This window comes from Lathyrus oleraceus, chromosome 1 (genome assembly GCF_024323335.1).
Source record: "Lathyrus oleraceus cultivar Zhongwan6 chromosome 1, CAAS_Psat_ZW6_1.0, whole genome shotgun sequence".
Lineage (NCBI taxonomy): Eukaryota > Viridiplantae > Streptophyta > Magnoliopsida > Fabales > Fabaceae > Lathyrus > Lathyrus oleraceus.
Window position 1 is genome coordinate 345,231,814 of NC_066579.1, and position 27,890 is coordinate 345,259,703.

General features: G+C 34.0%; 2 protein-coding genes and 1 long non-coding RNA gene across 4 annotated transcripts; 2 read left to right on the top strand and 1 right to left on the bottom strand.

Moving 5' to 3' along the window:
* Positions 1 to 2,928: 2,928 nt before the first annotated feature.
* Positions 2,929 to 10,470, top strand: LOC127135779 (uncharacterized). Its single transcript, XM_051062417.1, has 15 exons — positions 2,929 to 3,289; positions 3,386 to 3,646; positions 4,642 to 4,766; positions 4,858 to 5,074; positions 5,357 to 5,482; positions 5,607 to 5,863; positions 6,153 to 6,260; positions 6,615 to 6,756; positions 6,849 to 7,014; positions 8,584 to 8,741; positions 9,004 to 9,327; positions 9,414 to 9,488; positions 9,575 to 9,644; positions 9,771 to 9,928; positions 10,123 to 10,470. The coding sequence occupies exons 1-15, from the start codon at positions 3,005 to 3,007 to the stop codon at positions 10,270 to 10,272; spliced, it is 2,622 nt and encodes an 873-aa protein (XP_050918374.1). The 5' UTR covers positions 2,929 to 3,004; the 3' UTR covers positions 10,273 to 10,470.
* A 1,669-nt stretch (positions 10,471 to 12,139) lies between these two features.
* Positions 12,140 to 13,732, top strand: LOC127135786 (uncharacterized). Its single transcript, XR_007808659.1, has 3 exons — positions 12,140 to 12,452; positions 12,526 to 12,998; positions 13,219 to 13,732. It is a non-coding gene; the product is annotated as an uncharacterized LOC127135786 (long non-coding RNA).
* Positions 13,733 to 20,152: 6,420 nt separating this feature from the next.
* Positions 20,153 to 27,660, bottom strand: LOC127135787 (protein FIP1). Of its 2 annotated transcripts, XM_051062422.1 has the most exons (14): positions 27,427 to 27,660; positions 27,224 to 27,315; positions 26,573 to 26,677; positions 25,319 to 25,368; positions 24,986 to 25,052; positions 24,704 to 24,776; positions 23,931 to 23,986; positions 23,344 to 23,440; positions 22,854 to 22,935; positions 22,676 to 22,738; positions 21,609 to 21,668; positions 20,732 to 20,824; positions 20,569 to 20,631; positions 20,153 to 20,455 (listed from the first exon to the last, which is right to left on the bottom strand). In XM_051062422.1, exons 1-14 carry the CDS (start codon positions 27,480 to 27,482, stop codon positions 20,342 to 20,344), a joined length of 1,071 nt encoding a protein of 356 aa, XP_050918379.1. In that variant the 5' UTR covers positions 27,483 to 27,660; the 3' UTR covers positions 20,153 to 20,341. The 2 variants fall into 2 exon arrangements, with proteins under 2 accessions (XP_050918379.1, XP_050918384.1); XM_051062427.1 differs by lacking the exon at positions 27,427 to 27,660 and having other exon boundaries at positions 27,228 to 27,315.
* Positions 27,661 to 27,890: the final 230 nt, after the last annotated feature.

The following is a 27,890-nucleotide window of genomic DNA, read 5'->3' on the forward strand; positions in this document are numbered from 1 at the left end:
AACTTACTTTTTCCATTTATTTCTGTGCTTAATCTCAGGCACATAAATGCGTTTTGTCATCTCATTTAAACAAAAACTTTACAATAATTTCATAATCTACATTATGATTTTCTGAAATCAACACCCTCTCACTTTTGAAAACTAAAAAACTCTTACAACTGAAATTATTTCATATTTAACCTTTAGTTTGAAACTAATCGTTCTTAAAGGTCTGGTAAGGTTTTTCAGGAAACTTGTAAGATTGATGTTGTTGTCATCAATGCTGACAAATTCTAGTGAAAAGAAGGACTTCCTTATCTCCATATTACCTTGGTAGTCACCGTATGGAAGGCTATAAACAAGGTGGAGTTATTCGCAAATCTTCAGACAATTCATCATTAAAGAAATCAGTGGGATCAATGGGTGATTACCACACACGAAGGTTGTGAGCAAATTGGTGAAACTAGAAGATTCAAGAAGCGTGAATCTAATAAAGATTACACATATGAGTTTAGCATCAGGCTATATACAAGTTAAGATCCATATAGGAGATTTAATTTCTCGGCATTGTTGTAGATTAGTGACTGTATAAACTCTTGCAATATTTGTCAAAATAAAAAGGAACAAACTAGATTCCAATGGGAAACCATTGAAGAATGAAGTAAGCAAAGCGAGGACAGATGTCAAACCACTATACATTCCAGTGTATTCTCTCTCTCTCTCTCTCTCTCTCTCTCTCTCTCTCTCTCTCTATATATATATATATATATATATATATATATATATATATATATATATATATATATATATATATATATACACACACACTTTCATTTAATTTTCGTAGGATATTGCATGCTTAGGTTATCAATTCTTATCGTAGTTTATCATTTATTCAATTGGTAGCGATTTATTACGTAAGACTAGGTTTTGTTAGAATTGGTACCTAATTGAGTTTTAATTGTTATTACATTCTAGAAAATTAGTGTTGTTAGAATTCAATCATAATTGAAATATCGTATAGGACACATCCCGTGTGATATACAACCATTCAATTATTCATTGTCGAACAACCAATGAGTTTTGTGAATTGTGTATCTGTCGACGTGATTGAAATCCAATAAAAGTATAAATCTCCATTTTTGCTTTAAGACTTTTGTGCACAATTTTGAAAAACCTTTAATATTCTTTTTGGAAAATCATATATACTTTCGGTAAGGGTTTATTCATCCTCTTTATATTGTTTTTCTTCTCCATATTCTCACCCAACAAAATACCATTCAAAATAAAAATAAATAAATAAATGAGAAACTTATCAAATTTGAGTTGTGGATGAGAAACGTAAATGAAGTGAGTAACTTTAAATAAAATTAAGTTGAATGAAGTGAGTGAACTTAATAAAACTTGCTCAAATGGGACTTGGAAATAGTTTGCAGCAAAAAAGCGTAAACAGAGTTTTTTAAGTGATTTTTTAGAAAATGAAGGAGGAAAAGGGAACGGTCTGGCGGAAGTTTATGCATAAAATGCGTCTGAAGATACATCTTCGTAAAACTCATTGAATTTTTAATTAATGGTTTTTACGGAGATGCAACTCCGCATGTACCCTTATGTTATACAAAGACACAACAAATTAAATTTTCACAAAACAAGACTGACTCATTCATTTACGCTGAATGGTGTGTGAAAAAGGTGCGTCCGGACATGCATCTCCAGACGCTATGGGAATTTGTGAATTTTCACAGTGGCGAATAAGCACCATATGGGTTTAAAGAGCAGCAAAAATTATCAGAGGTTACTCTTTCTATCCTTAAGGGTGTTTCTCCGCCAAAGTGAAAAGTCCCAACTGCCTTTAGCGTCCGAAGATGCATCTCTTGACGCACCTTTTTTAGACACAACTCATTATAAATTGATAATACACCCTATTTTTGTCAAAATTTAATCCGGAGATGCATCTTCGTATGCATACAAGGTTAATTTGAAGATGCATCTTCGTAAAAACCGTTAATTTTAAATTTAAATAATAATCGAAATTATTTTGAGATGCATCTCCAGACGCTTTTATTTAATTTACTTGCGTCAGACCATTCCCTTCCTCTCCCACCTTCATTTTCTACAAAGTACTAAAAACACACCATTTGAGCTCTCACATCCATTCAAGCTTGTACCTTTGAAGCACTTTCTCATCCATTTAAGATTCACATCCATTCAAACTCTTGGAAGACCACGTAGACCTTATAATCAGGAGGTACTAAAGGCCAGAGATGACCACACCGAGGACGTCTCAGTGGTATGTTAGTGTATTGTGGAGGTGGAGAGATCAAACATATAGATATGACTTTTTGAGGAATGCAATCCCTAACTGATCCTCGTAGAAGGCATGATTGTTGAGACACGGAATGCGTTGCAGTACAAGCGGGGGAGAAGGCAGGAGGTTAGACATACCCAACTAGATTTTTGTTTGGTTGTATTATTTTATATTTTCGAAATAACTTGTATATTGTCAATACATTTTGATTATATGACTTTTTTTCTTCATAATTTTATATTGTGTTTGAATTACTTAATCTATTAGTTTTCCTTCTAATTCATCATCTAAAATGACTTAACATATGCTGAACTAAAATGACATAAAATATGTTGGTTTAAAAAATATCAAATCTAGTGAATAAAAACACCATTAAATACATATGATATTTCATAGATGTATCTTCTGATACACCAAATATCACACGGATATGCATCTACAGATAATATTTTGTTCAAAATAGGATAAATATCAAAAAGATGCTAATTTATATGATTTTAGGTGTATCCGAAAATACATTTTAGATTTTTCAAAAATGTGGAGGGCTAGTGGAAAAAACATTTCCCAGATTCTCGAGAAGTCCAATCCAAAAAGGCCCAGCCCAACTAGTTTACTCCACTCCACTGAGCTTCACTTCATTTCACAACCAGCAGTGCGTCACAGTGCATTGCATTGCACACACTGAAAACAAAAACAAAGCAAAGCAAAGCTTACAGAAAAATGGTAGCCATGGCAACCACTAAGAGAATCGAAACCTACGAAGACTTCGCTAAAGTTCATGCAATTTTACTCGCCGCCTCAGGGTTGCCGGAGCCACTTCACCGCAGTCTCTTCCAAAAACTCTCCACCGAGACATTTGACGGCGGCGAACACTTCCAGATCGAACCTTGCGAAGAAAACCGCAAGAGACGCCTCGTGTTAACTTCGGATTCTATGGCCAAAGACTCCAACGTCTTCCTCATTGATCACGCTTGGACTTTCAGACTCCCTGACGCTTACAGACAGGTCCTCACCTCTTTCACATTCTTCTTTTAACTCTAAATTCATCTTTCTAGGGTTTCATTTTGGTGTTTACTTTGTTAATTTGTCTGTTGTTTTTAGCTGCACGAAGTTCCGGGCTTAGCAGAGAGGATGAGTTCTTTGATGTGTGTGGATATCGACTCAAATTTAGATGGTGAAACTGAGGTGGATGACGTTGGTGATGAAGTTTCGAGAGACAAGCTTGATGTTGTGGAGGTAGTTGAGAGTGAGGTTCGAGAGGCAAAAGAGAAAGGTGATGGTACATTGAGATGGTTGGAGCTTGACGGTCTTGACATTGATGATGATACGCTTCTCTCACTGGACTTGCCTGCCAGATTTCCGGTTTGCAACTCTTTATTTTTTTAATTGATTGATATTTGATAGTGATACTTTATATAGGTTCTATCTATGAAGCACATACACCAAACCCAACATATTGACATGGATAATAATTTGAAAAAATGAATTAATTAATTACAAGTATTGCTCATGAACACACCTTTTTCCAAGTGTCGGTGCTACACAGAGTTATTAATTCCGGATAGCGGAGCGGAGTGGGCGACCCCAAAAATGGGATAGCGAATAGCTGGATAACTTTTTGGTTTGGACTAATTATATGAATAATCTACTTATATTATTATTTATCCCAAAATTAATATATTTTAAAAGAAAGAAAAAAAAAACAATGATATGAAAGAAAAAACAACCTGAAAGTGAACAGAAAAACAATGAATAAAGAAGAACAGGATAAAGAACAAAATAGAAAAGGAGAAAACAGAAGAAACACGATGGAGAAAGGTGAAAAAACACGAATGAGAGGAGAAAACACGGACAACTACAATAATTTTTCCAGTTTTAAAACTTTTTAAGTGTTAAAAGGTCTTTTCGCACTCCAAAGAAGCCCTGAAAGCAGAAAACCGCTCCAGGCCGGGAAGCCCTCCACTCCCGCAACCCGCTATCCCAGCTTTCCCGGCCGCTATCCAACAAAACTGTGATGCACGCCGCTCCTCCGTAGCGGCGGGTTGCCGCACCGCGAGAGAATCCCGGGATAGCGCCTGGGGCAGCCGCCATTAATAACTGTGGTGCTACATAAGGTACTATTATCTTGGTAGTGTGACATGATCAAATATAAATCATTTTTGTACCCGAAAAAAAAGAAAAGAAATTGTGCTTACTAAACTTAGGAATGTTATAATATGATATGAATTAAATCGGTAGCAAGATGGCTGGCGGGTATTATTATTATTTGATCATCCCTGGAGTATTTTGGTTTGTGTTATTTGTCATTTGTAATAAATTGAATAATTATGCACTATCCTCGATTTTCTTTGTTTTAGGATTTAGTTGTGCTTAGCCTATATGGAAACAAGCTTACAAGAGCTGACTTGATTGTTAAGGAAGTTATCAAATTTAAACATCTCAAAGGACTCTGGCTGAACAATAATCCGGTTCTTAAAAATCAGTATGTTTTCTCATCTTTTGAAAATTTCTTAAACCACGTAGCTTATTTGCAAGTCCTTTTGTTAAGGAGAACTAAATTACTTTACCTCTAGTGATGGTGAGCTTGCAGATATTATTCTTAAGGAATTATCAGAACTGGAGGTTTATAATTCAACTTTCACGAGCAATTTTGGGGAGTGGGCGTTGGGCTTTTGTGCAGAGATATACGGAAAGGATAGCCCAACAAATGCTGATCAAGCTGACAGTCCACTGCTGAGTGTATCTAATCTTGACCTTTCAGATAGAAACATTCACAATTTGATCAACAAGGTTGAACCTTTTGTTATGCTTATTTTCTATCTATTTAACTAGTGTTTTAAAAGTATTGATATACTAAAACATATTATTTTACTGGAATACATTTTGATTGCTGGAGTTCAAAATTCTGATAATTATGACTGTCTCATTGAGTCTATGCTCAAGAGATGCATAATGGTAAACAAATCATAATCAATAATTTTTTTTAACATAGAACATACCAAATCATTATTTCCAATACCATATCTGCATGTTTTCATCTAAAATATTTTGATGATTCCCTCATTTTGTCAGGAATTTTCACCCATTTGTTTGCCATCCCTTTCGGACTTGAACATTCGTGGAAATCCATTGGAGCAAAACTCAGTTGCCAACTTGTTAGGTCTGCTGAGGGGATTCCCTTGCTTACGTTCATTGGAGGTACTTTGATCTATACTATCACAATTTTTCTAGCCCCAAATTCCCTGTTATTTATTTAATTTTTTTTATGTCCATTCTCTGGTAACCAGTGTTTTGGCCTTTGGGAATTTGAGCAAATTTTTAGGTTGATATTCCTGGTCCTCTTGGAGGAAGTGCCATTGAAATTCTAGAATCTCTTCCAAACATTTCTGAACTAAATGGTATTAGTACATCCAAAATATTGGAATCTAGAAAGCATGTTATTGATTCAGTGCTTCTTCCTCGCCTCCCTGAATGGATCCCTGACGAGCCTATTCATGACCGTATTATAAGTGCAATGTGGCAATATCTAATGACATATAGACTTGCGGATGAAGAAAAGTTAGACGAAACCTCTGTGTGGTATGAAATGCATTTTACTTGTTTTTGCTTTTTTGGTTCTAAGGTAGCACTAGGTTTCTTTTGATCAGTATATGCTTTTAAGTTATGAGTTTTTGCATGTGTTGTTTAATTACACAATTTCGTCAAGGTTGTCTGATTTGTAATTTATTATTGTGATACTACTTGAATCAATGGGTCAATGTTGCACCATTCAAAATTTTGGGTTCAGTACGTTATATGAAACACACGATCAAATTGGATTTTCCCAACAATAAACAAACTAACATCATATTGTTTTGAATATCTTTAGGTATGTGATGGATGAATTCGGTTCTGCTTTGCGGCACAGTGATGAGCCAAATTTTAGAGTGGCGCCTTTTCTTTTTATGCCGGAGGGCAATCTAGCATCAGCCGTGAGGTTTTCTTCTATATTTTTCTTTTCAAATCTGTGCTATGATGTTGAAGTCACATTTTCGTGATCTAAGATTCTTTCTGCTTTACTATATGGTTGAGCTTGCATAATTTGTAATATTTTTCTTGATAATTTTTTATTATAAGTTTTGCTCATCAATTCATGCATGCTCATTAATAAATAACTTAAATGCTCATTAATAAATAACTTAAATACTCGCGTAGCTCATCTTAGTGACATGTAAGTGTGGAACTTTTTCCTGCTTCCTTTTAATGAATTATGTATCTTGTCCCATGACCTCTGGATTTGTGATAATTCAAAATTATGCACTGTACAAGTAATAACTCCCACTTTTCCCAGCTATTCTATTCTATGGCCAACACAGAATGTTTGGAAAGGTGATGAATGCACTCGTGACTTTCTTCTTGGTATTGGTGAAGATAAACAACGCTCTGCAAGACTTACTGCCTGGTTCCATACGCCAGAGAACTATTTTATCCAAGTATTTCTTCTATTACAATAATAGATTATGATAAAAATACATCATACAAAAGTATTAGGGAAGTTTGAAACTAATTAATTTACTACTTTCAGGAGTATGAGAAGCACAATCAGAAATTGCAATCCACAAGTTTATTACCACCCACTGTGCAGTCTTCTGAGAGTAAAAGTATCCGTCCGCATGATGGACGTCTCTTACGGGTTTACACAGATATACCTCACGTGGAGGAGTACTTGACACATCCTGATTTTGCAATCAGTAAGTGGACTGCATGCATCTGATAGATACTTGCTTAAATTATATTGCATATCCTCCTTAAAACTGTTTAAATATTTTATTTCTAACATTGGTTTTCGTGTGTACTTCTGTTTTTTTTACTTAACCCCAATGTCATTGGTTCTTGATCTTCAACCCTTAAACTTTAGTTTCGTCATCCGAATATTTCAGTCCCATATCCATATTGAAGGGTTCTTATCATGATTGGGTTGGAAATGCTGAAGTATCACCTTTCTCATAAGCTTTTCCAGGTTTCCTTAGGATTTAGGATTGCTAACACCCTATCACTTGTACCAACGTAAGGAGTAGAAATGTTCTTCCAGTGCTTCCACAACCATCATTTTATGTGTGTTGAACTGCTGCTCAGAATGGATCATCCACCCATACTCCTTTAAAATCTGCAATCCTTATCTGTTCCTCCTTGAATGCTTCCCATATGCTTGCAAATGTCCTCTGCAAAACTTCTTTAATTTACTTCTTGATCAGTCCACACACTGTTCCCCATTTCTTGGGAGCTTCAATGCTAGGTACTGGTTCAAAATATGGAGGCAAACGCAGAATATTAGGAAATTTTATTATAAATCCTCCACTAACTCCATTCTGGATCAATTGTTATCCAGGTCAAGAAGAGCAGGGTGACATAAAATGATGTCTTCCCTATGTATTTTAGCTGGTCTCTCCCAAGTCCCACAAAAACTAATTAGTCAACTAATCGACTTCCTCTAGCTTCTTTGCCTCTATTAAACACAGCCTAAGCTCTAACAGCTTTCCTATCAGAGACAGTGGTCGGATTTAGGAACCTTTCTTTTGGTATATGGAAAGAAATCACCCAAAACTGGACATAATTGAAGAAACAAGATGATGATTTTAACTAGAATAAAGATTGATCAGCAAAATTAAGATAAAAATAATTCTTTGAATATCTTGTTGCTATCAATTGAATGGGATTACTAGGATTGAAAGAGAAGATACAAAATGTATACAATGAAGATCATAACCCTGCACTAAGGCTCCCCCAACGGAGCACTCTCTAGTCACAATTTAATTACTCAAAGCTATCTTTCCCCTCTACCCATTGAAGGCTATTCAGAGACTTTTTAAGAATAATCAAAATAATTATTCTTAACAACCACCTTGCAAACTTATCAATTTACTTGGTAACTCATAGCTACTCTAATTATCCAACAGTCTATATCCTAACACGAGGTGCTTGGCTAACAGGGTTCCTTGACTTAACTGATGTAAGCTCTCCTACTTGGGTCTGCTCCTAACAGCATGCTTGAACTCTTATATGTTTGTTCTTTCATCAATTCATAGTTAACAATTAAACTATCTTTTAGCTTGGATCACTTTGAATATATGTCAATCTTCAAGTGAAGAGCCTAAATTGATTTTTCCTTCTTTCATTCGAACCTTTTCTCTTTCTGTGCAGAATTGCCATCTGATGTTTGTCATAAAATTCCCTTGGTTTTGATGTTATGGTTGTCTCCACTTTTAAACTTCGACATATTCTGACATTTTCCCTCTCGTTTTGAATGTGTTTGGCTACAGTAAAGGACCCAAAAGATGCAGATATAATATGGACATGTGTGCAGGTAGATGAGGAATTGAAGAAGGCCACAGGATTAACAGATCAGCAGTACATTAATCAATTTCCATTTGAGGCTTGTCTTGTCATGAAACATCATTTAGCAGAGACAATTCAGAAGGTGATATTATAGTTAACATTGTATACTGATGTAGATGAGATTACTGTAAATGTCAGACATGTTTCCATTATCCATTTCTATTGAAATGCCCTCACACCCTCGCAGAAATATGCATTATATTATACATGCTCATCCTAGCGAGATTTTAATTCTTTTTTTCAAGCCAGTTACAAATAAACCTAAGTGTTAGTCTCTCTTTTCTCCTTCGAGGCTTTTTAAATAATGAATCATTTTGGGGTTGGGGTGGCTTTCCTTGCTACAGGCACATGGATCTCCTCAATGGTTGCAGCCTACTTATAATCTTGAAACTCATCTGGGTCAACTTATTGGTGACTATAATGTACGCAAAAGAGAAGGACTAGACAACCTTTGGATCTTAAAACCCTGGAACATGGCCCGAACAATTGATACTACTGTAACTGATAATTTATCGGCCATAATCCGACTAATGGAAACTGGTCCAAAAATATGCCAGAAGTATATTGAACAACCTGCTTTGTTCCAAGGGAAAAAGTTTGATCTCCGTTACGTAGTACTAGTTCGGAGCATGCAGCCTTTGGAGATATTCCTGTCAGATTGTTTCTGGGTATACTGATTCTTCTTTCTTTATTTTATTCCTATGCTCTTAAAAGATTAAATTCTATGGGCAATAAGTTTTATGTTTTACTTCAGGTAAGGATAGCCAACAACCACTATTCTTTGGACAAAAGTAGTCTTTTTGAGTATGAAACTCATTTCACTGTTATGGTATGTTTGATTAAAATATTGAATATTCGAGTGCTTTCCTTTTTCTTATCAAGTTTTAATATACTCAATCAATGCATGGATCTCAGAATTATCGTGGAAGAATAAATCACAAGAATATTAAGGATTTTGTGAGGGAATTTGAGGAAGAACATCAAGGTAATTGGGACTACCACCTGTATATCATCTGCCAATTCTAAAGATGAAGTTTTAGAGGCTTCCAGAGCATATTATACATTTTGATTGAATTTTTTATACAAATTCATGTCCCTGTATCTCTTGCAGTTAAGTGGTTGGATATACATGCAAGAGTAAGGAATATGATTCGTTCAGTGTTTGAGGCAGCTGCGGTTGCACATCCTGAGATGCACAATCCAACATCAAGGGCAATTTACGGCGTAGATGTCATGTTAGACAGCTCTTTCCAACCTAAGTTACTAGAGGTTGGTAACTGAAACAGTGGTTCTCACTCGATGCTCCTTTCAGTATCAACAAGTTTTATATTTTACCCGAACTCCTTGATTTTAGGATACCGGTCTATAAATTGCTATTTGTCTAATGCAGCATTATTTGTTTAGGATGTATTTCTCTGTTCGGATTATTGAATTACATGTATAACTCGTATTTTCTGTTGCAGGTAACTTACTGCCCTGATTGTACGCGAGCTTGCAAATATGATATGGATATCGTAGTTGGAGAAGGAGGGGTTGCCAAAGGTGTTGATTTCTTCAACAACGTGTTCAAGTGTCTCTTTTTGAATGAAATTTCTCAGGTTAGTCAATTGTAATCTAGTCATCATATAGATTTGACACTTTTACCTAAAGCCTTCTTCCTCCGACAACGGCTAGAAGTGCCTTTAGCAATGCCTGCAATTACATGTATAACTTTGATTTCTTTGTAATTTGTATTCTAGTCATCTTGTGTGATGTATTTTTCCTCCTGTGCTGGACGGATGGTGACAGCGAGAATAAACAATTTTGAGCAATGTTTGATTGTTTGGCTGGAAACGATAAAATGGATATACTATCACTTCTATGTTTTTTACACAAAATATACTATCACCTGTTAAATCGTTTCTCCTTAAAATTAGTCCCAGATTTGGTCATAATAAATTTTGATGCATACGTCCCTCCTTGCCTTGCCTCAAGTTCTGTTTCCTTTATTTATTACGTAAATCAACGGTTTCATTTATTTATTGAGTAAATCAGTAAATTAATCCTTGACTCTATAGGATGCATAAGTTCCTCCTTGCTTTGCCTCAAGTTCTGTGTGCTTGCCAAATCAGTCGTTGAGGAAACAAATATTGTAAATATTTTAAGGTTCTATATAAAATTTACATTGCGAGATGTTATGCTAAAATAAGTTTGTGCTGAAGTTGCTAAGTTAGGTTTTGTCATAGAAAGTTAAAACGTGGATATTCAGATTATGTTGGTATCATATGTCTTCAAATGTTTGAAGTCTTTCTATTGTGTGTGATGTATTACTTGAATCAGAAGTTAGGAGGTCATCATCTTGCCATACATTAAAATGTTGAATAGAAGAAACTTGTTGAGATAACAGCGTACATGATTTTATTCAAAAATATTCTCATGATTCGAAAAGAAAGAGGTCCAACATTGTGGCTAATCTAACGCGAGCTTATAATGCGTGCCACATGACAAAGTTATAAGAGATCTAAGGACTGAAATACAATATATGTTAAATTGTTGAATGAACACAAATATATCTTCATATATGTGAAAGTAAACATAGTATTGAATCATTTATTGTTGGCCATAAAAAAACACACTTTTTTGGTATCATGTATGAGTCTAATTGTGCAATAATTGAGAAAGTCTATTAATATGGACGACGTAAAGTTCTGCTTCGGAACAACGTATTATATTGCTTTTGTGCTAGGAAAATTTATTTTCCCACCTCTATTGATTCTTCTAAACCCTTGGTGAAAATTTAAAAATGACATAGAATTACCATATAAAATAAGTGCAAAGGGTTGGGCTTTTGTCGCTTCAAAATTTAATTCAGAAATGTATCTCCGCATGTGTTTTAGAGTTGTTTTAGAGTTTGTCTGTAGAGGTATCTCTGAATTAACCTTTATTTTCAAATTCTGGTGTTTTTTCGGCGATGTAATTCCTAATGCGATTAATTTATATATAGCACGTGTGGGCAGACTCTCTTCTCCTTCATTATTTTAAACTTTTACAAATCTCCATTGAAACTTGTGAGCAACTTTCTTCTGGTCAATTTTTTAAGGAACAATAGTGCATCTATTTGAATAGTATTAATCCTAACTTACTCCATACTACATTTAATGTTTTTCATCCTCATCAACATTTTTTGAGTAAGTTTTTCATTTAATTCTTTTTAATTAGTGTATTAGGTTAAATAGTTAGTTTTAAATGCATTAGATAGTAGTTACATTCGAAATAGGTAGGTGTTATAGACATGCACGGTAGTTTGATTGCATTTTGGATTGTTAGGGCAAGACTTATTTTTCTGTCATTGTTGCAAACACGAGTTTTTTTCGGAGATGCATCTCCAAGTCGTATCCTTGTTAATTTTTAGAGATGTATATATGAAAATGTCCTAGATGCAAACTGATGTCTTTTCTTGTATTTTTTTTAAAAAAATGGCTGCAACAACGACGACAGAATGAGGCTCGGTCGTGAAACCCAACACGCGTTTGTTCGACGTGAGAGAACTAGACTTCAAAATAAGTTAGTCAGAGCTAGGCAGGAAACCGTCCCTATGCCTCTTGATGGAGAAACATCGACTTCTAAGAGCCGTCTGTCACAAGGGTCCTCATCCTAGAGATACGTCTCCTCTACTCACATTGACCGGGGGGAAGCTCCTACTGCACATGATGGTGTCCCTCCACTTGCAGACCCTTATCCAGGAGGACCCTCTGACACCTCCTTACTGATATACTATAGAGATCATGTTGTTGGGCATATATGGGTCGGAGAGGTATATTTGTTAATGGTTGTTATTTATATGTTTTAAACAAATTCTCTACGACTTATATATGTTTTTTAAACAGGAGCGCGAATGTTTGAAGTCTGTTAACCACACTAGAAAGATTTTGAAGCTTTATCAGCCTAAGGATGATTGGTTCCAAAGTGTCATTTGATACTCCGGTCTTGCTGACCTGTGTTCTTATGACGTTTACACTATATGACGTCGTTTTCCTTCTCCACCTTCCCATCCCATAAGGCAAAATTACTTGATCATTCTGGGATCAATCGTGATCAAGCCCATGAGACGATGATCATTTATTTGGAAGTTGACCAAATGGATGCACGATGTAGTGTGAGAGAACCAGAGGTGCTCATGCAAAATTTTCATACTTGCAGAAGCTATATGAAGACAACTTGGAGTTGGCCAATGATGCCGACGATGATGATCTACAAGTTACCTACCACAAGGAGTGTGCTTTGAGGTGTTTCCTCCTATTCTTGATTGGCACGTCTGTATTTGTGGACAAAAGTGCAACCTACGTCGATATGGCATATCGTAAGTACTTCATTGACTTGTCGGTCATTCACGAGTGGAACTAGGGGGCCTCCTGTTAGGTATACCTGTACTCCAAGTTGAGCGAATGTTCTCTTTGGACGACAAAGCAAATGACAGACTCTTGCACCCTACTGACATTAATTTCCATAGCCACTAATAATTTTAAAATCACTTATTTGTTTTCACTTGTTATTAATATTTTTTTCTTATTCATTTTCAGGGATAAATCTTATCCAACTTTTACCGCATACACGAGTTTAATCGTGTGCTAGAGTATACTGAGGATTGATCACATGCTTGTCTATATTGTTCGTACAGAGGAAATGATACTGTGTGGCTGTTTCGTGTGTATATTGACTGGACTCTACATGATAACATCGACTGGACCCCATACACCACTCACCAGGACACAATGGCCTTTGACCCCAACACCGAAGTGATGCATGCGTCAGTTTTGATATGTGCATATCATTCTGAGATCCCCCTTCGAGTCTGCTCTTAACAACATAGTCCGTAGACATCTTGATGACATACTGGCGGATTACGAGAGTCATCTGGTACCAGAGGAGTATCATAGTATATCAGCCACAAGTCAGTGGTTAGGATTAGGAATACGCAATAGGTTGTGTTTTTATTTGTAATTTGGGATGTTTTAGTATTATTTGTCATCCTATGAGAATGATATTTGTAATATTCTAGGCTGTTTTTTTTAATTAATGAGTTACCTTGTTCTATGATGTTCATGTTTATTAATGTTTGAATCAAATTATGACACTGTTAGTCAAATTAAAATGACTTTGGATTAAAAAAAAATACAAATTTAGGATAATTTTTCTGTCCAAGATGCACGCAGGTAAGTTTTTGAAGATGTATATCCGAATTTACTCCAGAAATATTCGTAGGTGCATCTGCAAACTAATTTTTGGCAAAAATGGGATGACTACTTGATTTACGAAGGATGATATGATTTCAGGTGCTTCCGAAGACGTGTCTTCAAAAATATTTGAAAACAATTTTGAGTTTTCGGAGGTGTGAGTCACACCATAAGAGTGAGAAAAGAAATCCCTTATAAGTTTATTAAAATAAAAAAAACATTAATAAAATTCTTTAAAACAAAATGACTTTGGAAATCAAATTGAGAGTTGATTATACATGTTAGCTGTTTAAAACATCCATTAAAAAACAATTACTTATAATTAATTATGCTAGATATGCATAGAGGAATGCATGAAAGCTACAATTTATATTAATTTTTTTTTTTTTGCCTCTTATAATAAAAATATGTGACAATTTTTATTATTTTATAGTCATGAAATATCAGGTAAACATAGGAATATATATACAATGTTAAATTTTTTATTTTACATGTAAAGGAAATGTACAATTCTTAATTTTTGAAGAGGTTTTATTTTGTAAATATGAATGAATTTAAAAAGAAAAAATACAAAGTTTTTCCTTTTATGACCTATACGAATTTAATTCATTACTTAAAGATTTGAGTTTTTTTAACTCTAGACCTAAACCGGTCACAGGAAAGAGACAGTAGTCATAATTGAGAAGGAGAATGTGGTCTCTAATTTAAGTTCAATGCTTATACGCTTATACATTGAGGGAGAGAGTTTAGAAGGAATGCATCAACATGAATTCCAAGGAAGGGAAGTACATAAACTTTACCCGATCAAAGAATCACTGAGGAATGATAGATATAAGTATTGCCACTTTTATAAACGTGAAGACCATAACACAAATTATTGACTTCAACTAAAAGATGCAATCAAAGAATTGATCAAAAAATTCTACGCGTGAGGATGTAAAAACTATTCAAGATATATTTTAGACTCATTCTGATTCAATCTTAGGTGTTGAACAATTTGGTGGAATCAAAATGAGTCTAAAATATAATTTGAATAGTTTTTAAATATCCATTTGTTATTTGATAAAAGATAATCACACAACTTAAAGGAACATTCATATTTTTTTGAACCCATGTCATCTCGTTTGAATTTTCAAAGAGGAGTTCTATACTTCTCACTTCTTTCATATCTCATTGTTACAAATGCAACTCTTATATCTGAACCATTATCGGACCTTTCGATTACAACATCAAACCCCAATTTGGATGCCTCTGTACGAATCCATTGAAGCATATGATCACGAAATTCAAACTAGTCCATTTGTAAATTGGTTGCCATCACCAACCTCTTTCACACCAACACGTTTGACATCCAGAGAGACAATAGATTTGGAAAAAGACATAGGAGTGCACCATGTCTAATGCAAACTATAACATAAAATATTCAAAGATATATTCAAATACAATTTGAAGATGAAAACAAACAGGCTCTGAAAATGCACTTCTGGAGGAGTTCATACAGAATCCAGAAATACATTTTCAGATACAACGTAACTTTTCAGCTACAAAACAATATTAATTTGAGAAATGAGGAACGAAATAAACGTTATTTACCTTGAATTCAAGCTTATCTTACTCATTTTGATATGATAAAACACAATATTTAAGTTTTGGAGTGCAAATTATGATTGAGAAGAGAAGGGTATTTTGTAAGGGTTTTCAGAAAAAATGGTTATGGAGTTTTATCATGCAGGTTATTGTTTTATTAAAAATCACGTTTGATATTTTCGAAAATGCATCTCCAGAAATGACTGAGGTGCAAAGGTGACAGGATTTCAAATTCCCGCTTCACAATTCCAGAAATATACTTTTGAAAAAGTCATTGGGTTGTGAAATTAGATATAAATTGCTAAGGTGAGTCCGAAGATGCATCTTTAAATAAAAAATTTGAAAAAATATGGGATGAGTCACAGTTGGGGCGGGTTTCAGTGAGGCAAATGGTGCGTCCAAAGATGCATTTCTGAAATCATAAGGGCATTTTTCGAATTTTCATAGGATACTTTTCTACCTCTTAGGATGAAATTAGCAATTTCCTTAAATTATAGTAGTTTAAATTCCAAGTTTTTCCAAGTATTTTGGTACGATTCGTAAAAGGTCCGAGCCCATCACGGGATGAAGGTCAAGTAGTTTTGTTGTCTTTCCCTTTGTATCAATCATCATTCATTAGTTGATCATATTTACCATTTCACTATTTAAATTAGGGAATTTATTAATGTACCATATATGTTTCTTACGCACCATGCGAAAATACTAATATGTCTCCCAGTTTTCGGAAATGCATCTTCGGACGCACCTAATACATACTCAGCGTAGGCTATTCTGAGTGATGCCATATAAGATTTTTTTTAATACTCCATCTCCAAGATATTTTAAGAAAATATTCATAAATGATCAACTCAGTGGAAATTCCAGAGATGCAACTTTGAAAGTTTAGGCGGTATTTTGAAATGGTTTATCACCTTTGCATGTCAGATATTTCCGGAGATACATTTTCAGAATAATGCGATAAAACACACAGCTGCATGATTACACAACCATTGTTATTTTTCTTTATAAACACTCACAAAAAATCCTTCCATTCTCAATCCATATTTTCAATCGAAATATCAAATCTTGTGATTCATCACACCAAAGGGAGCAAAAGAAGTTATAATTTTAGTTAAAGATCATTTATTTCAAGTTGCATTGTCACATTAATCTTGTTTTTTATCTGAAAAAACGAGTGTTTTCTCCGGAAATATGGATGCACAGTTAGACTTCGATAGCGCAAAGTATGGGTGAACAATTGTGAAAACATATGGTCTCCCATGTGCTTGTGTTATTGAAAAAAAAGTGAAACTTGGTAGCCCGATAAGATTGGATGGGGTTTGCATTCATTAGAAGAGGCTTAGGTTTGATGATGATGGTGACATGAAAGACTATAAATCAAATATCTCTATCTTGACCGAATGAGAAATGGTACAAGAGATATTTTTGAAAGCCGATGACAACATGAAACTCCACATCAAATAACAATTGAGGAAGATTGATTATCCGGAAGATTGAGGAAGATTTCATTCATTAACGAAATGTCGGTTTTTATGCATAAATACATCGAGCGGGTCATCAATGTTAAGGAGGATGGTAATTGTGGTTATCGAACTGTTTTGGCTTTACTAGGTAAAGGAGAAAATAATCTTACACTTGTTCGCCATCAACTTATCCAAGAATTAAGGACTCATAAAGAAACATACACACGAATGTACGGAAAGAAAGAACACTTCGATGAAGTTTATGAGTCTCTTGTTCCTTGTTTTAGTTGATCGGCGTCAGAGACAAAATAGATACACTTCTCTGAAATGGATCACCTCATAACATGTGTGTATGATATAGTGTGCGTTGATCTTACATGATACAATTTTTTGGAAACCTTTTTCCGATTGTGTACCGCCCTACCTCAAAATCCAAATGACCGTATTATGTATGTTGGGTGGCTCTCAAAATCACGACATTTTGTTCAAGTTTATTTGAAATCGGGATGCTCTATACCAAGACGCTTCAGTGGTATAGGGCATCCCGGTTTCAAATAAACTTGAACGAAATGTCATGATTTTGAAAGCCACCAAACCCACATGATACGATCATTTAGATTTTGAGGTGGACCGGTACACAATGGGAAAAAGGTTTTTGAAATACCGTATCGTATAAGATCAACACACACCTAATCACACGCACATGCTATGAGGTGACCCATTTCAGGGAAGCACATCCATTTTCCTTTGGTGTCAGTCCACTAAGGCAAGGAACAAGAGATTCATAAACTTCATTGAAGTGTCTTTCTTTATGTACAACCGTGTGTATGGTTCTTTATGAGTCCTCAATTCTTGTATAAGTTGATGGCAGACAAGTGTATGATTAATTTATCCTTTACCGAGTAAAGTCGAAACAACTCGATATCCACAGTTACCGTCCCCTTCAACATTGACGATCCACTTTATGTATTTGTGCATAAAAATCGGCATCTCGTCAATGAATAAATCTTTCGTGGAGGCGACGTAGGAGATGTTTTGCTAATGCGAACTCCTTTGGAAACACTTTTTTAGAGATTTTGGAGTTGTTGAGTCTGCAAAAACTTTGTCATCATGTCCAAAATACGAAGGAGACTGCACCGTTGAGTTGTACTCGATGCAGACTTGAGCTTCTTCAGAGCACCTTTTGTTTTTACCGGTTGAGAGGGTGGTTTCAAGTCGATGCTTTTAGGATAAGCAATCTTCCTCAATTGTTCTTTCATATGGAGTTTCATGTTGTCATCGACTTTCAAAAATCTCTCTTGTAACACTTACCATTCAATCAAGATAGAGATATTCGATATACCATCTTTCATGTCACTATCATCATCAAACCTAAGCCTTTTCCAATGAGTGCAAACCTCATCCAATCTTATCGGACTACCAAGTTTCACATTTTTTTACAATAACACAAGCACATGGGAGACCATGTGTTTTCACAATTGTGCATCCCACTTTGCGCTATCGGAGCCTAATTGTGCACCCACACTTTGCGCTATTTGAGCCTAATTGTGCATCCATATTTTAGGGGGAAAATAGGCTCATTTTTCAGACAAAAAAACAGGATTAATGTGAGCAATACAACTTGAAATAAATGACTTTTACCTAAAATTCTAACTTCTTTTGGTCTCTTTGGTGTAATGAACTACAAGATTGGAGATTTTGAGTGAAAATATGGATTGAGAATAGGGGTGGTAAAACGTGTTGTGGGCCCCCGCGTCAGCCCACGCACCCGTCAAAGAAATGCAGGTTGGAATTTTGTACTCGCCTACCTGCTCAGCCCGCCTCGCCTTAAGCCCGCCAAAAAAAGGGGCGGGTTGGCGAGCTGGATATCAAGTACTCAATATTTATTTTATTTGGTTTAAAGTTAACACTTGAACTATAGTTTTTGAATATTTGTTGATGATTCTGTTTTATACATTTATTTATGAATATATGCAATATTTTTTTAAGTAAAATTTGTTAAAAAAATGCTTTATAAAAAATTATTCTGAAAAATAAGTGAAAAATCCAATAAAAATGAGCTTATTAATTAATTTTAAAAAAGAAAAATAAATATATAAAAAATAGACAAGCAAATCCGTCACCCGCCAATCCGCCACCTTTTTTTGGCAGGACGGGCTAGATGTTTAAGTCCAATTTCACTCGCGCTCCGCCCCTTTTCTTGACGGGCTTAAGGTGGGGCGGGGCGGGAGGACGACCCGTTTTGCCACCCCTAATTGAGAATGAAAGGATTTTTGGTTGAGAGTTTGTAAAGAAAAACAATGTCTTTATAATCATGCAGCTGAGTGTTTTATCAGATTATTTCAAAGATGTGTTTCTCGAAATATCTGACATGCAAATGTGACATACCATTTTAAAATCTCACTCAAACTTTCAAAGATGCATCTCTGAAATTTTTACTGAATTGATCATTTATAAATATTTTTTTGAAATATCCCAAAAATGCATCTTTAATATTAAAAAAAAAATCTTATAAGATGTATTCAGAAGGGCATACACGGGATGTGTATTGGATGAATCCAAAGATACATCTTCGAATCTTCAAAAATTAAAAGATATTTCAATATTTTTACATGGTGACTAAAAAATATACCGGATATATTAAAAAATTCCCTAAAATTATTAAGTTATAATTCTAAGACTTGTTGCATCAGTGAAATTTCGATTCAAACATGAGAGCTTCTAAAGAACCATTTATTTAAATTATCTAAAAATTAATTTTAATATAAACAATTAGAAGATTATATTTTAGAGATTTGAAAAAATGTAAATTATTATTGAACATTTAAGTTAAAAATTATACATGTTTTTATAAACACTAAAAATCTATTTATATCTCCCTTCTATTAAAAATGATTTTCTCTTGAGGTAATGTAAAACAAATATTTTATTTTCAACACAAACATCAGTTTTTTAATGATTTTTTTGTGAATAGTCCACCACACCTAAAATATTTAAGACAAGGCTTAAATGCTTTTCGTACCATTCAGTACTTAAAATATTCATATTGACCCATTAAACATAATTTTCTTTAAGTTTGTTATAATCCCAGAAAGAATATTTTAAGTTAAGAACAACTTAAAAACATTTAAGTTTTGTCCAAATATTTATCACTTATGTTATGAAAAAAAACACATTAAGCTGTGATAGATTTTATTTTTTGTATTTAAATTAAAACTGAACACCTATAATAGAAAGAAAAGAAATTAAAAGATGAACATATTTGCCTCAATGACTACAAAAGTTAAACCCTGTTTGAAACTGATATAGTATGTACAATGGATCTCCACACAAGAGCGATGATTCTGCGGATACAAATTCACTGCATGTTTTCAACAGAGAGAACAAAGTGAAATGCTCCACATGAACTAGTTAGTGAATTAACCTCCTTGATCAGTTACTTCTACTGACATATGTGTTTGGCTTCTTAGCATTGAAATCTTCCTTTGTAATTCAATATTTGACATCCGCTCGGTCTCCAGCGCTCGCTCAAGCTTTCAAAATATCATTAATAAATGGTTAGCAAAACATCTTAACCACCATAAAGCTCAAATGATTATTCTAACACTTGTAGATCTTCGTGTTTTACACTTAATATGAATAATACCTTGGCAGCGCGGGTGCTCCATTCTCCTAAAATAGCTCTGAGTCTTTCATTCTCTTCTACATACTGTTATATGATAATAGCCAGAACTCTACTATGAGCATAAATATTGAGGATTAAAAAAAAAATTAACTCCTTTTTAGTATCAGTAAAACCTGCAAGATACCTGATTGTTGGTCATGCGGACACGTTGGGTCTCTGAGTCCCTTTCAGCAATTAAAGACCGTGCAAGCCTTAGTTCAGATTGCATTTGGTTCATCTGTAACATTAATTTCATGCGAGGATACCTTTAGTTTTGAGTAAATAGAGTTGAATATCTGATGACTGATTTCATTTGTTAAATTCTTAGAATTCGGGTTGGACCCAACTCAACCTTACAAAATTGGTTTGTAAGATGATGGATGTCTCCCACTTAATAACACTTTACCATGCTATATCTCATCCAATCTGGAACTCTGCTAATTCATGTAGATATTCAAATAATGAGATGGTGGGGATAAGAGATGTCGTTCGAATCACTGATTTATTGATTCAGTGTTGAACTCAACAATACACCAATTTGTCAGATAAATAAATGTCAATATCTGATTGATCATAATGTTTAAGTATACCGAATTTGATGTAGCAGCAAAAAATCATTTTCTTTGGATGTTAACATAAGTAAAACTAAGTTCTGAAAAAGACTGTGGTGATAAATATCTAGAGCATAATATTTGTAACTAATTGCTCTATTTGCGATTATGGGATCTCATAATTCATAGAATCTTGTGATAAATGGCATCCTTGGAACATTCCAGACTAGCCATCATTTTCAGGTTGGGATCGAAAAAAAGATCACAAGCTGGATTAATCAACTAAACAACTAACTTAGCTTTCATCCCTTAACTGTCCAGCCTACCTTAAGGCTCTACATTTCACTTAATTGTCCAACCCAGTTACTAGAGTTATCTTAATGTTAACACATTGTAACCTAGTCAGGAGAGTAAGCTGGGTACTTGAAGTTGTCTGCAAAAACTTTTAAAATTAAAACAGATAATAGTTACCTCTGCAGAAATTGTACGCAATTCTTGATCACGAGCTGCCAGTAGATGAGCAAGGTCAACCTGAAATATAAGCAATTTATTTCCTCAAAGAAAAATCTGGAGCCACAAATGTTTACGGAAATCAAGAGTTGTTAACAACTATGCATGTATCGAGATTTTCACTGCTTGCTTATGTGATCTGTACGTTTGGTTTGACTAAACTATACAATTCAAATTTAGCTAATTGTAATTTGGCCTACAAGGCTTGAAATTGAACAGAGTTCAAAGCTTGGCTTGGCTCACTAAGCTTGAGTGGCTTATGAGCTCAAGTTCAGAAATTAGGCTCAAATTTTACCAGGTTTATCCTGACATGACATATAAGTCTCTCAAGTGAGTTCAAGATTGGTTCAGTGAGCTTGAGTGGCTTATGAGCTCAAGTTCAGAAATTAGGCTCAAATTTTACCAGGTTTATCCTGACCTGACATATAAGTCTCTAAAGTTTACGCTCTGCTAAACTTGAGACATTGTCATTCCTATGCAAAATAATGTTTCAACTCATCAATGGAGTAGATGACAATAATAGATTTAAAGGTAATTGAAACAAGATTTATGATATCCCTCAACTATAAATATACTCCAAAAGTTCTTAAATAAAATGAGTATGGTCAAAAAGCAATAAACAAGATTTGCTCCCTATTAATGGAAAAATTGGTTGTAGAGATACGGGTATCAATTGAAAACTAGATGCTAACCAATCTTTAAGATCTCAACTGTCAATGTTGAATAAAAAACTGTATTTTAGCAGGAAGGATTTTGAATAGAAATTTAATAAACTTCAATATAGTACTCTGGTTTACATCACAAGATGAATTCAGATTGCAGTGTATCACTACAAATCTAATAATTCAATAGACCTTTTCTATCTCATATTGAATATTCTAGCTGGATAAGCCACAACAACACATGGTCACTGTTAGAGACATAGACATAATGTTATAAAAAAAGACATAACACATAAGAATTTAAAGTTAAGTTGATTTAGTAAAGAAGACTAGAAAGAGAACTAGTTTATCTGTGTCCATTATTACCTGAGGTGTACTCCGATCTTCGGTTCGTTCATATTTACTTAAAGACTCTTGCAAACGAAGAATCTGCAATACAAAATGTTAATTAACTAATTTATGTGCAGTAAAACATCTACACTGTCAGTACGAGTTAAAGTGTATAAAATCAAATAATTAAGGAATGCTTCAAATCCTGAGATACCTCCTCACTCAAAAAATGAAGATTTTCACGCTGATATTGCAACAAAGCCATTTGCTGATCAGAGAGCCTACCATCATGGTACCTGTTGCATCAAGGTATACTAATTACACAGTTTACATTCTTCACGATCCAAGAACCCAGTGTTTCATATGTGTTTGCAAATGTAATTTGGATTTTATTGTGTAACATGAATGGAATGCATAAAAGGTAGATTGGCGTGCATTCAGAAATACTAGGTTTGCCAGACAAAGTTTGTAGTTGTGTGATTCTTCACAATCCAGGAACCCAATGATTGATGTGTTTGAAATTGTGATTTGCATTCGTGCTTTTCCATAACATGAATGGAGTGCATAAAAGGTACTAAATGGACCATGATTCCAGAAATACTACAGTTTTCCAAATAAAATTCTAATTTTGTGGTTTGAGAACTAAACGTGGATACTGAACTATGAAGTTAATTACGAAAGAAACTAAATTACAAAATGTTTGCCTTAGACCCTCCAATGAACTTGCTGGTTGTAGTGGTGAATATAAGGACTTCAGAACATCAGGATGGGAGTTCAATGAATTGTACTGGTGTATGTAACCTGCTTGTACAAAAAATGCACATAGAAAGGATTACATTACATTAAACTATACTATGATAACTACTATAGAAAAATAAGATCTTATAATTATAAAAGGTGAATTTGAACAAAATACATATCATTTAACTCAACCAGTTCGGTAGATGGGTATAATACAATAAATATTTCCAGATTTTTCAGCCAATTGGGGTGTTATCCTCCCCTCCCCAAGACTCGCCCAATACACTACTGTTTTTCAAACAGAACAAATCTTAAAATTGTTTAATATTTCTATATATAATATACTGCATATCAATAAATGTTCCCAGTTTTATCATTCATTGAGCGGCTGTGGCACCCGAAGGCTGAAAGCATTCTTTCAAGTGTTCTTATACATGTTTAACATTTTTTATTTTTTATAAAATCTTTTGGCACCATAAAAGAAGTTGATCTTAATAGGAAATTTCTAGCTAAGACCCTCCAATAAAAATACGAAAGGATTATAGTTTACCAATATAAAGGCTCATAAAACATCCAGCACATAATGCTTCAACTACCATAATAATCCTGCAGAGTTTTCAGGTAAACAAAATAAGACAAACACCTTAGAAGGTAAATGTTGCAGTTGTGAAATTTGTTATAAAATGATAAGAGAAATATAGAGTTTGAATATTATTGATAATATCTTGATTGATATCAACTTCATACAAAAGACTACACTAATCCCTATTTATAGGGATGCATATACTCAATCCTAAATAAATAGGAAAACCAAGAACAGCCAATATTAATCAGAAAAAAAAATCACTGCATGATATGAAAAATCAAATTTCATTTGATTACGGCCAAGTTAAAAGTACAACTGCAAACAAGCCTAAACACGAGGAAGCAAACAATCAAACTCTTGATCCCCTACCAAGTATGTTGCACAGCTAAAAGTTCCAAAAATTGGAATGTAACGAACACCACTATCTACTTGCAAAGCCATCTTACTATAATACTATTATAAGATTAGGTATACTCATTTAATCAAACATGCAAAAAAGCCTCATTGTCTTTGTTGTACTTCATGGCAACATGCACTGTCTCCAACAAAAAAAATTATTTGTAGCATTTAATCATCAAACAAATTTATAAGAAATTTTGAATGATAAGATTCACATTAACCAGTCCTTCATATTTAGAAGCAACATTCTCTTGCTGATATTCCATTTCTTAATTCCATTGAATATATCCCATAGAAAATGTCTTAAATGGACAAGTATGACCAAATGATGATAATACCTCAATATTGCAGAGATTGACAGAAAACCAGTGTAAGGTTTCCAGACTATAACAAGTAGCATTGCAGCAGTACCTGGAATTAAATCAAATTGTTGAGAATACTTGCATTATAATTAAGAACTCATAATGTAAACTATGCATGTTGAAAACATTCATGTGCCTCCAACATTTTAAGCTTTTGGGTTGATTTGGAACTTGACACTTGTCACATATGTATCAATTGACTTCACAAGGTAAGTATCATCTAAAAGTTAAAAAAAGTCCAAACACTGAAATGCGTACCATAAGCTGTAATGGCAAAGGGTATGCGAACAATAAATTTCAACTTCTGGCTGAAACTATAATAGCCCTGAGAAATCACATCAATAATTAAAAACAAAATTAAACAGGAAAACGATAAATATAAAAGAAACCATCAAAGATCTTTGTAGCAAAATTTATTTTGGTAATTTTATTGTTTTATAGATCTAACTGTATTGAACTTTCAGATTCCAGAGTTCAATTCTATCAGTTAATGCTTCCAAGTTAAAGCCTGTGGGCAGCAGACACATGAGAGATAAACAAATTAAGAATACTACTCTGTGACCAAAAAGTACTAGCAATGGAATGAATTACCTGCAACCGTATCTTATGCACTTGATAAACTAGATATTGTTGAAAGATTCCTGAAACAGTAAGGGCACAGCATATGAACCCAATAAAAATATGCTTTATACCTTAACTAGCAGAACTGCAGAAGCTTTTAATGCTTAGTAAAATAACATTTATTAAGCTTATTCAGCTAGATAAATAGTATTAGTTCTACACATTATATTGACAAACACAATAATGTAAACTCCAAAGGGGCTTTTAGTCCATTTAATCCACCCCAAAAAACGTAAGCTCCAAAGCATTATTTGCACTTGAGTTTGTATTCGTAGGGATTTTATTAGGTTTTAGTTTTTTACAAATCTCAAAGTGACAATATTGAATATTTAGATTTATCAAGTAACAGCATGTCAATACATTAAAAAACTTCAGTAGTCTGTAGAGATCTAATTTGGGTTCCCCAAGTTTTAAGGGACTAAAGTGAAATGTGCAGCAAACGGCGGGTGAGAGGGTGAGTGATAGTATAATCTCAGACTTATTTCCTATTTCCTATGTTACCTTCTAAAGAAAGATTCATCAAATTCATTAGGTGCCACTCTTACTTAACCATGGGAGGATATTCACCCTCAGGTTCAATTATTGGACAAAATGGCTATAGTGAAAATCAATCATAAAGTTATATAATTTTTCTCCTTATTACTAGCTTCTCTCTTTCAAAAAATGCAACAAGGGTACAACTAGTCAGTAGCCATATCAATGTATTATGCAATGAATAACAATTACATATTTCTATCAAATTCAAGCTATGAAGAAAGATACAAATATAGTTTTAAAGTTTTGAGGTCAGGGGGTGTATTAGGACTCGGATTTGCTAAACTGCTCCATCACCATCACCATCACCATTCTTTAGTAAGTAAAATACTCTGCAGGAGTTCTTTTATATTTTAGAGTAACAAAATTTAAAATTGGAAAACATTTATTAGTTATCTGAAATTGTGAGAACAAAGTTTGCAGCACGCATTAACAGAAAGAAGGGACACTGTAACAAAGCATTTGGATTCATTGTTCCAAAATGAAACAACTTTTTCAACTTAACGAAAAAAATACTTTACAACGATGGAAATTCTTTCAAGAATAAAAACAGCAACAATGCAGAAAAATATTATCCCATTACCTAAAGAGCTAAGTACATGCAATGCAACATGCCAATCAGAAAACTAGGCACATCCAAAGAAAAGAACTAAGAACAACTAAACACAATAGTTCCAGTTCCAAACGTACCTGTCAACAGCATAAGAAGAACATCACAACTGCATAACACGGGAGAAATCAATCCTTGCACGGGACGAAATATCCATTGAGCTCCTACAGCCAAAGTAGTATAACCTGCCTAAAATGGAAGAAACAATAAGCAAATCATCACACTATTATAGTATTCTTAACAAAACAAACCTATCTAACACAGACACTTCTGAATGAAGGCGTGTGTGATGGTTATATTTAATCAATTTTATTTTCTTAAATTATTATCTATGAAACACGGACACTAGAAACACGACACGTCTGTGTGATGGTTATATTTAATCAATTTTATTTTCTTAAATTATTATCTATGAAACACGGACACTAGAAACACGACACGTCTGTGTGATGGTTATATTTAATCAATTTTATTTTCTTAAATTATTATCTATGAAACACGGACACTAGAAACATAGAAAATTAAGCGTAATCATAAGTATCAGTTTCGGTCACCGACGCTGACACACCTTTTTACAGAGGTGAAGGTGTTCCATAGATTATTATGAGGTCAACCTATCTTGTGTTTGTGTATGTGCTTTCATAGCAACAGATTGTCAAATTCAATAAAAATAAAAATAAAAAACCATCATCAAAGATTATCAAATCAACCATATATAAGAAAATTTCAACTTGCCAATATCACACAATAGAAAACACTTCCAACAATCCTTGCAGGTTTGCGATGAGCAAATAAAGGAGCTTCATGAAGTATATCCAGAAAGCTACATCAATGCAAAACACGAAACATCAAATCAGAGAGCTTGATTATACAAATTGAAAATTGGGAACTAAAGAAAAAACAAAAGAAAAATCGGAGGAGCGTGTTTACTTACAGAGCGTTTTCCTCTTGCGATGTGGCTGGCGGAGAAGAGAATCTCTCCGTTGCCATCGCCGTGATGAGTGAGTGAATCGGTGAATTGAAATCAAGGGTTCGGAAAAAGGAAGGTGGAGTTAAGAAGGTTCTTGTAGATGAATGAACAGAGTAATGTCATTTGTGAATATGGTTAGCGATCTGGATTTTATTATTGCTATGTTAATCTAATAACATCATCATTAAGTAATATCAAAACTCACTTGTAATAGTTTAAATTAAAATATATATATATATATATATATATATATATATATATATATATATATATATATATATATATATATTATTTGTGTACTTTTTTAATGGTAAATGTTTTTTCTTTTGTACAAATGAAAAAATAATAAATAATCTGAAAAATAAAGTTTTATTAGCATCATTTAGCAAATTACCGGTACAACGCATTATTAGCAACTTTATGTTTTG